The 14,467-nt window shown below is 36.3% G+C and overlaps 3 protein-coding genes across 3 annotated transcripts; 1 reads left to right on the forward strand and 2 right to left on the reverse strand.

Moving 5' to 3' along the window:
- Nucleotides 1-675: 675 nt before the first annotated feature.
- Nucleotides 676-3,666, reverse strand: LOC111781759 (probable adenylate kinase 6, chloroplastic). The gene is made up of 4 exons (XM_023662454.1): nucleotides 3,195-3,666; nucleotides 2,247-2,387; nucleotides 1,564-1,836; nucleotides 676-1,172 (listed from the first exon to the last, which is right to left on the reverse strand). Exons 1-4 carry the CDS (start codon nucleotides 3,540-3,542, stop codon nucleotides 1,029-1,031), a joined length of 906 nt encoding a protein of 301 aa, XP_023518222.1. The 5' UTR covers nucleotides 3,543-3,666; the 3' UTR covers nucleotides 676-1,028.
- Nucleotides 3,667-7,010: 3,344 nt separating this feature from the next.
- LOC111787680 (50S ribosomal protein L10, chloroplastic) lies at nucleotides 7,011-8,056 on the reverse strand. Its single transcript, XM_023667735.1, has one exon. The coding sequence runs from the start codon at nucleotides 7,944-7,946 to the stop codon at nucleotides 7,245-7,247; it is 702 nt and encodes a 233-aa protein (XP_023523503.1). The 5' UTR covers nucleotides 7,947-8,056; the 3' UTR covers nucleotides 7,011-7,244.
- A 357-nt stretch (nucleotides 8,057-8,413) lies between these two features.
- LOC111776539 (zinc finger CCCH domain-containing protein 11-like) lies at nucleotides 8,414-13,260 on the forward strand. Its single transcript, XM_023655993.1, has 8 exons — nucleotides 8,414-8,790; nucleotides 8,929-9,013; nucleotides 9,117-9,257; nucleotides 9,365-9,453; nucleotides 10,256-10,444; nucleotides 10,647-10,777; nucleotides 10,855-10,957; nucleotides 12,869-13,260. The coding sequence occupies exons 1-8, from the start codon at nucleotides 8,626-8,628 to the stop codon at nucleotides 13,046-13,048; spliced, it is 1,083 nt and encodes a 360-aa protein (XP_023511761.1). The 5' UTR covers nucleotides 8,414-8,625; the 3' UTR covers nucleotides 13,049-13,260.
- The last annotated feature ends 1,207 nt before the right edge of the window (nucleotides 13,261-14,467 follow it).

Raw genomic sequence — 14,467 nt, forward strand, 5'->3', positions numbered from 1 at the left:
CATTGAAAATGAGTTAAAACCGTCCAGGCAAGATGAAATGAATTCCCTTTTATTAGTACAAATTGCTATTATTTTTTATTTTAAGAATTTCACACCTAATGGAGAGATGAATATAGATACACTTTGTTAATGCCAAGTTACTACTTTGTTGGCTTGGTTGGTAGAGTTGGGTGGAAATTCTTTAAATGAATAGGTTACTAAAATATTTGAAATTTCTTTCCAAATTTAAATACTAAATCACTAAAGTTTATTGATTTAATATGGTCTGATGATTAAGATATTAAATTGTAAAAAATGTTAATTAATAACATATTTTAAAATGTTAAAAATAACTTAGATAGATTTGATTAAAGAGTAATTGATACGTTCTCTTTACATTGAACTTCAACTCTCGTATCTCAAATCTGTTGTACTAAAAGAATTATGAATCTGTTGTACTAAAAGAATTATGAACGTGGAAGTCAATTGGGCTTGCTCATAAGCTATAGGTTTCATTTGTGCATCTTATGAGCACGTTTGGATAAGATACGTTTGGATTCTCTAAGTCAATCGCTCAAACGAAAACTAGTACTTGCTATCTAAGAATTGCTCCATGAAGATGCTTACAAAATTCTATTAGGTGCGCGGTGTCACAAGGACATCAGAGTGTGAAGAACCAATATAAAAGAACTAAAATTGGGAATCAAAATCATATTTAAACTACAACTTTAATCATTTTACATTGATTTCAATACAATATCGAAATATCAATGAAAGAGAATACATCCTGGAGCTACTTTAGCTGCTATAAATGGCTCAGATTGACTTGTGCCTCTGAAGCACAATCACAATCGTTGCCCACATTTCTAAGTTCTAACTTGTAAGCAAAACTACTCTATCAGAAGTACAAGAGTTTCCCCACTTCCCAATTCTGACCATTTTATTTACTCCAACTTGTGCTAATAAAAAGCAATAAGAATATGCACTTGTTTTCAAATGCAAAGAATATATTTGATATATTGACTTACCACACAATACACTGCAATATTTCAGGCTGCAGCTGATTGTTTGTGGTTGAGGTCCTCCAGGTTAAGTGCCTGAAGCAACTTCGGCCAGGATTCCGGAATTCCTCCTGGAAGTTCAAACTCTAATAGCTTCCCGCGTCTACGGTAGTACTCCTCGACAGGTTGGGTCTGCAAGAACGATTCTTCTTAAGCATTGTCGAATCAATGGCGTAAATACTAAATGTGAAGATGAACAATGTAGCCAGGCTCAGCCACATGATGCAGACATGTTTGTATGACATAACACAAGGATGGCAACACTGGGTGAGTCAATAGCTCCACCAGAGAAAACATTTTCTGTTTCGAATGCGTAACCGCACACAAAATCGGACACCCATGCAAAAAGAAAGTACCAGAGGAACCATCCATATTCTTTAACTTCGTTACGAAGTTACAAATATGAAAAATGCACAAAACTACCTCCCGTCTTCAAAGAGCTCGTGCTTGAAGTCTAAAAGACGATTTGCGTAATTTAATTCATGAAAACATTGGTAGTAAACGTTTTGTAATGAACTCATACCGTTTCTTTATATATTCGGAGACGTTCCTTAACAACTTCTTCAGTATCATCTGATCGTGTGATAAGTTTAGATGCACAGTTAGGAGGAGGAAGAAGGGGAGCCATATATAATTCAGGTCTGCCTTCCTTATCCTTGATGTCGATACAGGAAACGTTATAATTTCCTCCACACTCACTGCATATTCTCCTACCAAGGCATTTCGCGAGCAGTGCTTCTTCTCGCAGCTTTAGATTAATCACCAAATCAATATCAGTCACCCCCTCCATTATTTCCTGAAAAAGAAAGGGAAAAAAAATGAACATGAGCCAGCACGCTAGACCCATATAAGGCTAACAAAAAAGAACAAGAAATTAATGAACTTTTGCCACCAAAATAAGAAAAGTTTATTACGGGTCGTCAAAGATTTCTCGCTCTAAAACAACAAGCATTTCCATATTATACATAAATAGAGGTTCTTTGTTATTTGCACGTTTGTCTCAGTGAAAGTCATTAATCATATCAACTCATTTGCAAGGAGAACTGCAGAAAATAAAAAGCTCTGATCCCTTGAAGAACACCACGAGACAGAAATTTTTCTTGTCAACATGCAAAGATTTCACTAAGACTGTAATTGAGATTCCATACAAAAGGTGTCATGATGTTAAAAAACAAAGAAAAAATCCTTATACAACAAAGATCTCACCGCTTGTCTAATAGTTCGAGGGAAGCCATCAAGAAGGAACCCAGATTCACCCTTAGCTTCACCAGTTTTAAGACGTTTGGATAATAAATCAAATATGATTTCATCTGAAACCAATTTTCCTTGTCTAACAATCTCTGCAAGCTGCGAAAGTTCGAGGCATGAATTAAAGGGCTCGTGATTGACTTTCAAAGTGAAGGTAATTCTCCTTCTAACTCATCGTAGTCATTCTGAATGAATTTACTTCCATAAATCAATGTACAAAACAAAGAACATGGTCAATAATTCCCAAAACTATAGGGATTTTATAGCATTGGATTAATGATTCACTTGCATAAAATGGGATCGGCGAAATGATAATGCAAATCCAGAGTCACGCATGAATAAACAGAAGCCATTGTAGGCGACAAAATTTTTACATGCATAGAATCTGTCATGAAATCATGAGACATGCCAAAGGATCACTTCAGTCAAATTCCTGTAAGTGATCGCTAGAAACGTTAATGTGGCATGATTCACTGCTTCAGATTCGGAACAGAACAGTACCCAAGAGAAAGAGGAAGAAGAAGAAGCCTGATTCATAACCCTCACGAATTTCTGCCTTCTTTCAGGAGCAGGAATTTAGGATGCATTCGGTTCCCACATGCAATATAACCAAACAAAATGCTCGATACAACATCTTCCATGATCACAATTTTCAACTTCAGAATCGACCCATTATTTCAACGATCATTTCCGTAAGAAGACACGGTTTCCGTCACATAAATCATAATCAATTCGATCTCTTAGTCATTTTGATCTCTATTTTCCAATTATGCAAAGAAACTAAACGTGCATCCCCTCGCCAAAAACCAGATCAAATTGAACAGAACAATTCTCAATTCTTAACAGAACAAAACCAAACAAAAAAAAAAAAAAAAAAAAACAAAAAAAACAAAAAAAAAACAAAACCTGAGAAGCGAGAGGACCAGAGGAAGAGAGCTCCTCACGGACGAGATCACCGGTGGCGATATGAGGAACACCAAGCAAACTGGAGAGCCGAGACGCATAAGTTCCTTTCCCAACCCCAGGACACCCCAAAAAAACCCACTTCACATTCCTATCCGTGGGACGATCACCACGCGAAGGTGCAGAGTTCCCACTCAGCATCGACGATTTGAGGTCTACTTCAGACTTCAAAGAAGAAGAAGAAGAAGAAGAAGAAGAAAAGGCTTTCAACAGAGCATAACGGCAAAACATGGAGGAAGAGAAGGTCGTCGCCGCCGCCCTCGCTCCGGCAAAGCGGTAGAGTGGCGCCATGATTAGGCGGTGCAGATTGAGAATTACAGAGAGAAAAGGGGAGAGGCTTTCCGATTGGAACAAAGTTCGGGGCGAGTAAAAGTCTATTTTAGTCTCTCTTTTGTTTTGCAAACCGTGGCTTTCTTCCCTTCCTCTCTTTGCTTCTCTCTCAACCTTCAATACTTTCCTTTTCAACTAAAAAAAAAATTAGTCTCGATTTTCACACGTGTAAATACTTTTCTTTTTCTTTCTTTTTCTAAAACGTGGTCCTTCCAAATTAAATATTCCGAGATATATATATATATATATATATATATATATATATATATATATATATATATATATATATATATATATATAGCATATTCGAAACTATTATCTAACTAATAGATATATAAGATAAGATATTAATTATCATTTTAAATATTAATGGTTTGATTCTTTACCGTGATAATTATTCGACTATGTATATATATTCTTAAAGTAAAGATTCTGACCTTGCACCCACGTGTAGATAAACATTTTGCTTTGATGAATCAATATTAGATCTATTTGGCTGCACTGTTCTTGGATAAACTTGTATTTCACACGTCAATTATGAGATAAAACGTTACCCATATTAAGTGGTTGAAAGAGTGGACGGAATTGATCGATGTTATAGTGGAGAGGGGTTGACTAGTTTATTTTGGTACGAGTGTGTCAATGTTGTTATATTTATGTTTATAATTGATGAAAAACATAAAGTATATAAATTATATTTTATTTGAAAAATGGGACATGTTTTAAAAATATCAGCTAGATATTTTCTTTTTGAAATCTAATCATTATAGTCTAATCTTATAATAACGAATTTGAATCTCATTCACCAAAAACATTATTGTAAAATTCACTTTGGAAGCATTATTATAAAGTTAAAATTATGAAAATGGTTGCTTCCTAATAGAATCAACACTTTCGATTGTTTGAGAGGAATTAAAAATATATCAATTTGAGCATAATTTACTCACTCCTTTGAAGTCAGAGATTCAATTTAAGCATAATTCAACTAGTTAACATAACTTATTCGGTAAGTTGAAAGTCCAGTTCTCCGCCCACCCTAATTTGCAATGTTTTATATATAAACAAAAAAAAAAAAAAAATGAAACCATGTCATATATTATACCTAAAAACATGTAGCAAACAACCACAAACGTAGCATAATGAATAAGCCACATATAACTTAACTAGTTAAGACCATATATAACTTAAGTAGCCCTAAAATAAGCATTTGCAATAGGCCAACGAACATGGAGAGTCACCCTATGAATTAAGGAAAAGAGAAAGAGAGAGAAGCGAAGGAGCGAGGAAGGAATTGAATACGCAAGAGAGACCGTAAAGGTAAAGGTATCTCCACATTTCCAACCGAGAGAAGCCTCTTTCTAGACCTTCTCCTAATCCGTGTTCAACGACTTTTGTGATTATTGGATAGGTTTTATATTTTTGGATTGAAGCCTCTTTTTATTTCTAATTCTTATAAGTTGGGTTTCAAAAGTTTAAGATTAAGAAATTCATAATATGTTTTTGAACTGAACAGAACAGAGGAATATGTTATAAAAGTTATGGAGTTTAACTCTAAACTGCACTAGTCTGACCTATGAGTCAAACATCGAACTATATCTACCTCTAAAAGCTCTCAAACTTTTTCCTTGTTTACAGTAAAAGAATAACGACAATAACTGAATTTACCTTTACCTTTGAAAGAATAACGAACAAGAAAAGAGACGATAGCAGTGGACAAGGAAATAGCTAGGAAATTTGCAGGTCAATGAAGGGGTGAAGGAAGCTAAGCAACACGATCTACTTTTTTCTCCAGTCCAACAATAATCAGTGTTGGGGGTTGGAGAGAGATTCATGGGCATATGAATGTGTTCTGAGTTCATATGTATGTGCCATGAATTCTCTTGTTTAAAGCTTCATTACCCACTTTAGTATGGTTTACTCAGCCAGACCTATCAAGATTATCACAAAAGTGTACAGAGAAGTCGACGTGTACAAGTGATTTCGAAGCGATCGATGCTAAGAAGTTGAGGTTCAAGCTCAAAGTACTCCACACAAAACATGACCCTTTAGGGAAAGGAACCATTTTCAGGACACCCTCGAATCACACAAACACTATCAGATGAAAATATGTTAGATAGTTGTACTTCTAATTTGCTTAAACAGATGCTTTGAATAAGCAAGAAAGAAGTTTTTTTTCTTCCTTCTAAGATCTTGGCAACTTCAATGATAGTCTAAAGCTTTAGAGGACACCTAAACACAGAAAACTAGTTTCCAAAATAACTCTCAAAAAGGCCCTAATATCAACCAACAGTCAAGCAAACATATGCTGTAAGTTCAACCATTATAGGTTGGCCTAGTGGTCATAAGAACCAATGAGTTTAGCGAGGCCACCTACCTAAAATTTAATATCCCACATATTTCCATATCAAACAAATATCGTAGGGTCAGACGACTATCCAGTAAGATTAGTAAACATGCACATATGCTGAATATTTCAACGATATCGAACAAACACATGGGAAAGGAATGAAACAAGCAAACAAGCAGTAGAAGATTAGAGGATATATTCACTATGACAGCTTTAAGGTTATTTCTCTACTTTGGAGACAAGGCCTGAAATTCTAAAGGGAGCTTAAGCATGTCTGGTCAAGCTTCTCTAATATGGTCACCTCAGACCCACATTGAACCAAATTCAGCAACTTCCATTTGAGGATTGTGTGTGGCTAAGTATTTCATGAACGGAGAGGTACAATTCAGTTTGTTTTTTCACCAGGCATTTGAACGCTCTTTTCAAAGCCATTGCAGAAGAACAAAGGAAAGTGTTTCACACCAAAGCATTAGTTTAGAAGTAAATCCGGATTCACACTAACTGAAATACACGGCTATCCTCACACAAACAAGAATCTAACAGCCTAGTGTCACGGTCATGGTCATGCTACTTCAAGGCGTGTTGCCTATGGCATCCAAAACCCTTGCCTTGTATCACTTTATTGTTTTCCTTTACTGCTTTCATGATGTATAGTCTCCTTATTGTATTTCTAAGTGTATGACATTTCGGCAGAATCATGTCTACACCTGACAGACATGAAATGCCCCAACTATAGGGATGCGACCGGTCGTCAACTCCTCCCACCTAGATTTTGTATGACCATTCGACGAAATCACGTCTAGGCCTACCAGACCTGAATCACCTCAAAATGTACTATAGTGGGATGCAATTAGTTGTCAAATTCTCCCTGCCTGAAAAGTTATATGCTATCTAAGTCGTCAAGTAATGGCAAGTGGGAATACATAGTTTTACAATGTACCATTGAGAGCTGACTAAATAAAACCAGACATCTCAATCTTAAAATCTGTTTCCAATGTTACAAACTTGTAAGCACCAACCATAAAGAGCATAGCTCCACTCCCAAGCAAATGTTGAAAACATGTAAGCAAACATGAGCGATGTAAACCTTATAAATTGGCCAATATGCATGTGAAAATCAATAGCTTAGAAAGAATTTCAACTTTACACCAATTCTAAATTCTCAGAGTGTCTATTTCACCTCATAATTACTTGAATTGATAACATCAACAAAAAAGAAAGCATAAAATCAACCATACATTCTGCTGCAAGGTTAATTCAGAAGGGGGTTTCGTTATAACTTACAGATAACAGTGGAAACTCTTCTTCTAGGTAAATTACTGCCCACCGCCGCCGCCTTGCTCCTCCAATTTCTGCACGTAGGCCTTTAAAACCATCAGCACGTCCCTTGCCGGGGCCTGTAATGTTCCGACCAAGCTCGATGCCGGACCCTTCAACAGACCCAACATTTTGGCATAAACCTCCGCTCTCGACGGCATTGTCTCTAACGTCTTGAAATCATCCGGCCCGTAATATTTCCCCTCGAAAACCGCTCCGGTGAAATCATTATCCTCGAGCTTTTTCTCCTTCTGGAAATCCCTGTAGGGCTTAATTGCGGCAGGAATTTCCTCGGAGTGGACAAATAGCCAAACATTCATGCCCTTCATGCACGGCTTTAGGGCTTCCCAAGAAGTCCCTTCAATAGCTTTAAGAACAAGCGTGTTTTTGGCGACAATAAGTTTCGAGGTTTCAGGGAGAGATCGACGAAGTTCTTGAAATTGCTTGACGGTGAAGCCTTTGTACTTGATTCCGGCTAATAGATAGCATTTATCGAGCTGCTCCTTGACTGTTTCAACGGTTTCTTCTTTCTTGGTGCGAGAAATAGCGCCGGAGACCTTGAGACAGCGATAATGGCGGCCTTGATTGGTGGAATGGCGGAGGGGAGAGAAGGATAATGGGTTTGTGGGACGATTTAGGGTTAAAATTTGAGAAGAAGAAGGGGTTTTGAATGAGGGAAAGCTTAGAAGAGAGGCTTCCATGGCGGAATTTCACCGTTTTGTGGAAGAAGAGAGGACAGTGTGCAGTTTGGGGCTTATCTTATCACTGGTTCCGTTTGAAGACGATGGCGGGGAGAGATACGGAAATTCGATCCCTGCGCTCTTTATTTATTATTTATTTTATTTTTATTATTATTTTAATTAATAACATTAATTTATTCCCCCAAACAAATTATATTTTGGGTTAAATATTCGTTAAATTACTATTTTAGTTTTAAATTATTTTTCCACTGGGTAAATATAATTATGGAATTGATAAGTATTTAATTTATATAAAATTTATTTTCTAATTCACTTTAATTTGTAAAATTATATTGGGCCTCGTACCAAGAACGGCCCAAATATGAAACTAAGCCCAAAGTCCAGTTCTAAGGGCCCACAGTTGTTGGGCCCTTGTTCGGTCGGTCCAATTTAAAGCTAAGAACCACCGGTGAGTTGAGGACAAGATCGTCATTTAATCATAACAAAGCGAAATCTGTCTTCCGCATCCATCCTCTCTTCTCCAGGTTGTAGAGGAAAGGCTCTGATAAATCTGTTCGTACAAACCCTAATTATCCGAACATCGTCTGTAATTAAACAAAATTTCTGCTTCTCGATATCTATTTATCTTCGATTTTCGTTGTGTTTTTGGCTTCCGATCGACTTTGAATGCGAAATAAGCATGCCGCCGAAGCAAGCGAAGGCCGACTTAGCGAAGAAGCAGAAGGTCGTTGAGGACAAGACGTTTGGTCTGAAGAACAAGAATAAGAGCAAAAACGTTCAGAAATATGTTCAGAATCTCAAGCAAGCTGTCCAGCCAAAAGTCGACCCGAAAGTAGCTGCCAAGGTCCGGGTTTCTGCTTCATTTTTAACGAACTTTAGTCTTTCGGTCAATCATGGGGAAGTTATGAATTAATGATGAATTTGATTTTTTGTGGGAACGAGAAGAAGCTGATTATTATTATTTTTTTATGGTATTGTGCAGAAAAAGAAGGAGGAAGAAAAAGCTAAAGAGAAGGAGTTGAATGACTTGTTTAAGATTGCCGTTAGTCAGCCAAAAGTACCCGTTGGTATGTGCATTTTATTACATTTCGTCTTTGGTTTTAGTTGGGTTTTGTTGTTTGTTTCGAAGCCTTCGCATTGAACTGATGTGATAATTGGTAATTTGGTTAGGTGTTGATCCCAAGTCCATAGTTTGTGAGTATTTTAAAGTGGGGCAATGTACGAAAGGTTTTAAATGCAAGTTTTCTCATGATTTGAATGTCCAGAGGAAGGGTGAAAAGATTGATATTTATAGCGATAAGCGTGATGAAGGTGAGTGACTAACATTTTTGTTTTCTGAAAATCACCAAGTTTTCATTTCATAGCTTCTTATGATTACTATCTGATTAAAATTCTTCATGGCCAATGGTTTTCCTTAGAAACGATGGAGGATTGGGATCAAGAAACATTGGAGAAGGTCGTCGAATCAAAGAAGAATGAGTATAAACTCAATAAACCAACTGAGATTGTATGTTTCTCATGTCCCCTTCGTAGCTTTCTTACGTTAAATTGAAGTATCTAAGTTTGTTAGTTCTGACACCTTAACTCTAATATGCAATCCCTATATCTATCATTCTTTCTTTAGATCATAACATTCTTACATCCTTCTGGATGGTAAAAGTATCACACCGTTTGTTGAAAAGGCTTATGCCGTCATGAGAATGCATTGAAGTTCTTACACCTTGTGAATTGACTAGAAGAAATATGAATTTGTTGTATTCTTAAAAAACTTTGAAGTTCACTTGAGTATTTGGCTATATTCATGGCCTTCTCATTTTGTTTTTGGGCTTACACCTCGCTTCTTCAAGGCATTGCCTTGAGCCATGTTTATGTATTAAATGGAACCTAATACATTTCCTTGTGGCTATATTTTCGGGAATCTAATCTCCCATGAATTAAAAGTTAAGGGGATTTAATAATTGGGTGTGCGCCTGTTTAATGTATGCATGCACTGGGATTTTTTATCAACTTATAATTTGATGGTCTAAGGATTGGTCCAGGAAGAACTGTTCTTGATGTGCTTCTTACTGTAGAAATGAAGCTTGCTGGTCTCATAATTGGTAATGCTTAATTTTAGAATTATTATTTATGAACTTCTGTTTTCAACACATAGAGCATGTTCCAGTCTCCAGTAACTGATTTATGTCGGTTATCTTGGATTGGCATGCGATTTTCTGGAAAACTGAATATTTCTTGCTATAGTTGGTCCAAAGTTGATATAATGTTTATTATCCTATTTTAACTATCTGTTTGAAATGAATAATTTACAGGTCTGCAAGTATTTTCTGGAGGCAGTAGAAAAGAAGCAGTATGGCTGGTTCTGGGTGTGTCCTAATGGTGGAAAAGATTGCCACTATAGACATGCTCTTCCTCCAGGATATATTTTGAAGTCACAAATGAAGGAACTGCTCGAAGAGGAGAGTCAAAAGATTGCCATAGAGGAAGAGATTGAGAATGAGGTGAGGATGATTCAAATTCATTGTTTATGGTCCTTATGGTTTTGATTTTCCTTTTTGCGTTTAAACCAAATAAAGAAAGTGCTTAAAAAAAAATTAAAATGCTTGAAAAAAATTAAAATGCTTGAAAAAATTTACCGCCTTTGGGGCCTCAATTCCTATCTTTTTACCTTTTCTTTTTACTATGTTTATTTGCTTATTCCAGCGTGCAAAAGTTAAAACCACTACTCCCATTACTCCGGAGCTTTTCTTTCAATGGAAGAAGAAAAAGATGGATGAAAGAGATGCTGGTTTGGCCGCACAACAAGCAGAGAGAGCTAAGAATGACCGCATGAGGTTTCTACATTACTCATATAGTTAATTTTACTTGTAAAGGTAATTAATAGTCATATAAGTTCCATTTTGTTCTTCAGTGGTCGGGAGTTGTTTCTTGCAAATGCAAGCTTGTTTGTGGATGACGCCGAGGCGTATGAAAAATATCAGCGAGAAGAACCTGAAGCTGACGATGAACAAAAGGTAATTCTATGTGTGAAATTCGTACAGATTGCTTGTTGCTTCAGTCATTTGCGATTCTGGTTCATGAGTTATGCTGAACAGTTTGTTCATGGCCGTGTCCTTAGTTTACATCATTACCTTGCCAGTCAAATTTCCTTCCATGCTGTCTGGTTAATGAGTTTTCTATCCCTTTATGCCCTCTATTTTTCTTGTCTTTCTGTAGTGTCTTCTCCTCCTCACTCTCTGGTTCAACAAGAATGTTATTGATCCAAAAAGAAATAAGAAAAGGAGTACAAGTAATTCTAGTCCACTAAGAGACCAAGAGGGATGACTGAACTGCTCTCTAGTTGTTTAATATTAAATAGTGAAATTACAAGAAAACCTTTTTGAGGTTTCACTACTTTGAGGCTTAAAACTAGTTAAAATCCTAACTCTAACCCATACGGATTGAATAATTCTTTTTTCTCCCCCAAAGATAGACACCATCATATAGCTGTGTAAGCCCATTCATATAAAGGCTTCAACTTGGTTAATTGAACAAACTATATCAGTAGAATTCGCCGGATCCCACCATTTGAAGTTACAAAAATTGAAGAATCTCCATATTCTTTCAGAAGAAGGGGAGTAGCATAAGTGGTGTGTTTGGTTTTCATTATATTTGTTGCAAAGAGCTCACCAGCTTGGGAAATGCTTTGAACAGTGGTTGTTCTCCTAGCAATGGTCCACCAAGTATTTAACTTTCTACAAATTGCTGATAAAACAAAGACTTTCACCTTCTTAGGAGCTTTGAAGTTCCATAGTTCATTGGAGAATGATCTTGTAATAACCTCCAACTGCTTGGCAAGGCAGTCAAACAAAATCTTACTAGTGAAAGTCCTTGGTTTATCCAATTTCTGAATTCGGCTATTCTAACACACAAAAATCAATCTGTCGGTGAGGCTGGATCACCTCCACCTTTCTATAGATGAGGTTCCTCCTGAAATATTTTTCTAATATCTGCAAGTGTATTGGGTCAATTATGTGCACTTCGACTAATCTTACGGAAAAACTGCATTGCCTAGAAAATTTATAGGATTTTAAATCCTAGGAAGTAGCCACCATGATTTCTCTTGGCCATAACAAGCACTAGGCCTTGAATAGGAGATCTCAATTCTCAACCTCCAACCTCCATCTTCCAATCCAAGTGTGCTATCAATGATTGTACTTGTTAATTGGAAGTATGACAATCTACTCTATCCTCCCATTCTAATGAAATCTCTTAATCGTCCATCAATCTTATCAACCTTCGACAGAATCGTGAAGATGTGAGAGATGGTGAATTTCTAAAGCTTTCGAGTTCGAAGGTGTGCATGATTGATATAGCTTCTTTCAAAAGAATGCCTTCATTGATCTTTGTAGCTTCTCTGCCATTGTTCCCAAGATCTTATACCTAAAACTTATGAGACAGTAGGATTTCTTCGATGAGAAGACAATTATGCGGATACCCTTGCCCCACCTTGGATCTTCATTGATTACAAAATTGGTCCTAGATAGATAGCAGTTAGAGAAAGGAACCCTGTCCATAAAGCAACTCTTGAAGCTTCGATATACCAATCAAAGCTTTGTAGGCGTTCCTTCTCAAGACTCTTCATGTCTTTTGCATCTCAATCACTGTGAAAATCATTTGAGAGGGCAAGTCGTTGGAAAACGAAGCCTGCACTCAAGACTATTGTTAGCACCAAACAGGTCCCCCCTTGGCCTTCCATTCAGTGGGGGATAGATCTGGTAGGAGCATTCCCAATTAGCGGTTGGGCAAAAGCAGCATTCAATTATGGGCTTAAGATTAAAAGTTGTATCATTTATGAATAGTTATGTAGTCTAAGCATTCTACTTTTGGGGCATTAAGCTTCAAATATTCTTATATCCTTTTTTTTTTACCACGTGCAATTTCAGGCCAAGGATAATTCAACGGGTAGACCCACTACCTCAACAAGTGCTGTGGATGATTCTGAGGATGTTCTCTTGGATGATGACGACGACGACGAACTAGACCTTGACGAGCTGAACGAGCTCGAGGCAAGTTTATCTAGAACGTCAATTCAGATCCGGGAGCCAGGTATCGAGCCCTCTTGAGACATTTGTTCATTACTGCGGAGTATGTGTTTGTAATTTGGTAAAGAATTGAAGAACATAATGGATTTGAGTTTATGTTCTCTTATTTAGAAGGGGAATGACTCCAATGGTTGCCATATAACATATTCAAATTTTGACTCCATGTTCTTCTGTTTGCCCCTTTAGCCTCAGTGTAAACAAGCTATTACTGGTTTGCAATAATTTCAACTCTACTTATAATTGTGCTCGTTTTTTCACCATTTCGTTATCGTAAAAATTTAATCTCATGATGTTTGCAAGACTAACCAATTACAAAAACTATACTGTGAAGTGTACGAGTCACGTTTTAATATAGTTCGATAAAACCATGATTATCGTGCTCGGGATTACGGGCTCATGTTTAGGCTCACTTGATTCTCATTGGACTAAAAATACCCATTTATTCGTCATTTATATACAAAAACAGCTCATAATATAAACACAGCCACAATAAAATAATTAAACTCTCAATTTTATTATTATTTATTCTAAATTCTAGATTTTAAATCCACATTTTATTTTATTTTTTTGTTCTTTATTTATCAATAATTTATCTCGTTTGGTGCTAAAAAAATCTCAAATATTATTGTTCTTATTATCACCTTTTCTTATTATTTAAAATTAATGACACGTGTTTTCGTGCACGCTAGAATGATTGGTGGGTCCTTATGGGAATATAATACGACGAGGCAGGATGGTCCAATGGTTCATCATTCAGATAGCCGTACACGTGTACGGCATGGACGAGACCAACGGAAGGTGAAAACGAAACGGGATGGCAATTTGGTAATATAGTGGAGGAGAGAGGATAAAATTGATAATTATAGACATGAAAGGAGAGGAAGAGGCCACGTCATCGGATTAAGGGAGAGTTGAAAACCTCGTACTTTTTTCGCCACAAAACCCTTTTTTTCTTAATTTTTGTTCTTTTTTTTTTAATTAAAAAAAAAATCTTAATCAACTTGTCTGTGTTTTTTTTTTTTCTTTTTTCTTTTTTTGGAGTTATGTCCAATTATTGAAAATTGTCTTGATTTACCCCACCTGCCTCGAATTGATTCCTTCTTTTTTTCATTTTATTAAATATATTTTATGATATTTGTTTTTATATATTAAGTAAATAAAAATAATAATTTATTTTTAATTCCACATTGTTTCACTATTACTGTACTCGCCATTTTTCTTAATCGAATATAAATTAGAGTGATAATGACTCCTTAAATAGTTTTTCTATTCATTCATCATTGCAGAATTTTGAACATTCTTTTATTTTAAGTCGCGATGTAATATCTCGTATCCTTCAACAACTTTAACAAAATAATCATTTATTTCATCCTTAAGAAAAATTGATGTAAGGGGTACTTCAACAAAAAAAGAGTGACCCCTTTTCAAACCGAGAATAAG

This window comes from Cucurbita pepo, chromosome LG01 (genome assembly GCF_002806865.2).
Source record: "Cucurbita pepo subsp. pepo cultivar mu-cu-16 chromosome LG01, ASM280686v2, whole genome shotgun sequence".
In the NCBI taxonomy this organism is placed as follows: domain Eukaryota; kingdom Viridiplantae; phylum Streptophyta; class Magnoliopsida; order Cucurbitales; family Cucurbitaceae; genus Cucurbita; species Cucurbita pepo.

Excerpts from the sequence above, each read along its gene's own strand:
- LOC111776539 (XM_023655993.1), top strand. The coding sequence starts at position 8,626 with ATGCCGCCGAAGCAAGCGAAGGCCGACTTAGCGAAGAAGCAGAAGGTC. Across the intron at positions 9,454-10,255 it reads TCAATAAACCAACTGAGATT|GTCTGCAAGTATTTTCTGGA; the intron begins GTATGTTTCTCA and ends AATAATTTACAG. Across the intron at positions 10,778-10,854 it reads GCTAAGAATGACCGCATGAG|TGGTCGGGAGTTGTTTCTTG; the intron begins GTTTCTACATTA and ends TTTGTTCTTCAG.
- LOC111787680 (XM_023667735.1), bottom strand. The coding sequence starts at position 7,946 with ATGGAAGCCTCTCTTCTAAGCTTTCCCTCATTCAAAACCCCTTCTTCT.
- LOC111781759 (XM_023662454.1), bottom strand. The coding sequence starts at position 3,542 with ATGGCGCCACTCTACCGCTTTGCCGGAGCGAGGGCGGCGGCGACGACC. Across the intron at positions 2,388-3,194 it reads CTGGTCCTCTCGCTTCTCAG|CTTGCAGAGATTGTTAGACA; the intron begins GTTTTGTTTTTT and ends GAACTTTCGCAG. Across the intron at positions 1,837-2,246 it reads CTCGAACTATTAGACAAGCG|GAAATAATGGAGGGGGTGAC; the intron begins GTGAGATCTTTG and ends TTTCTTTTTCAG.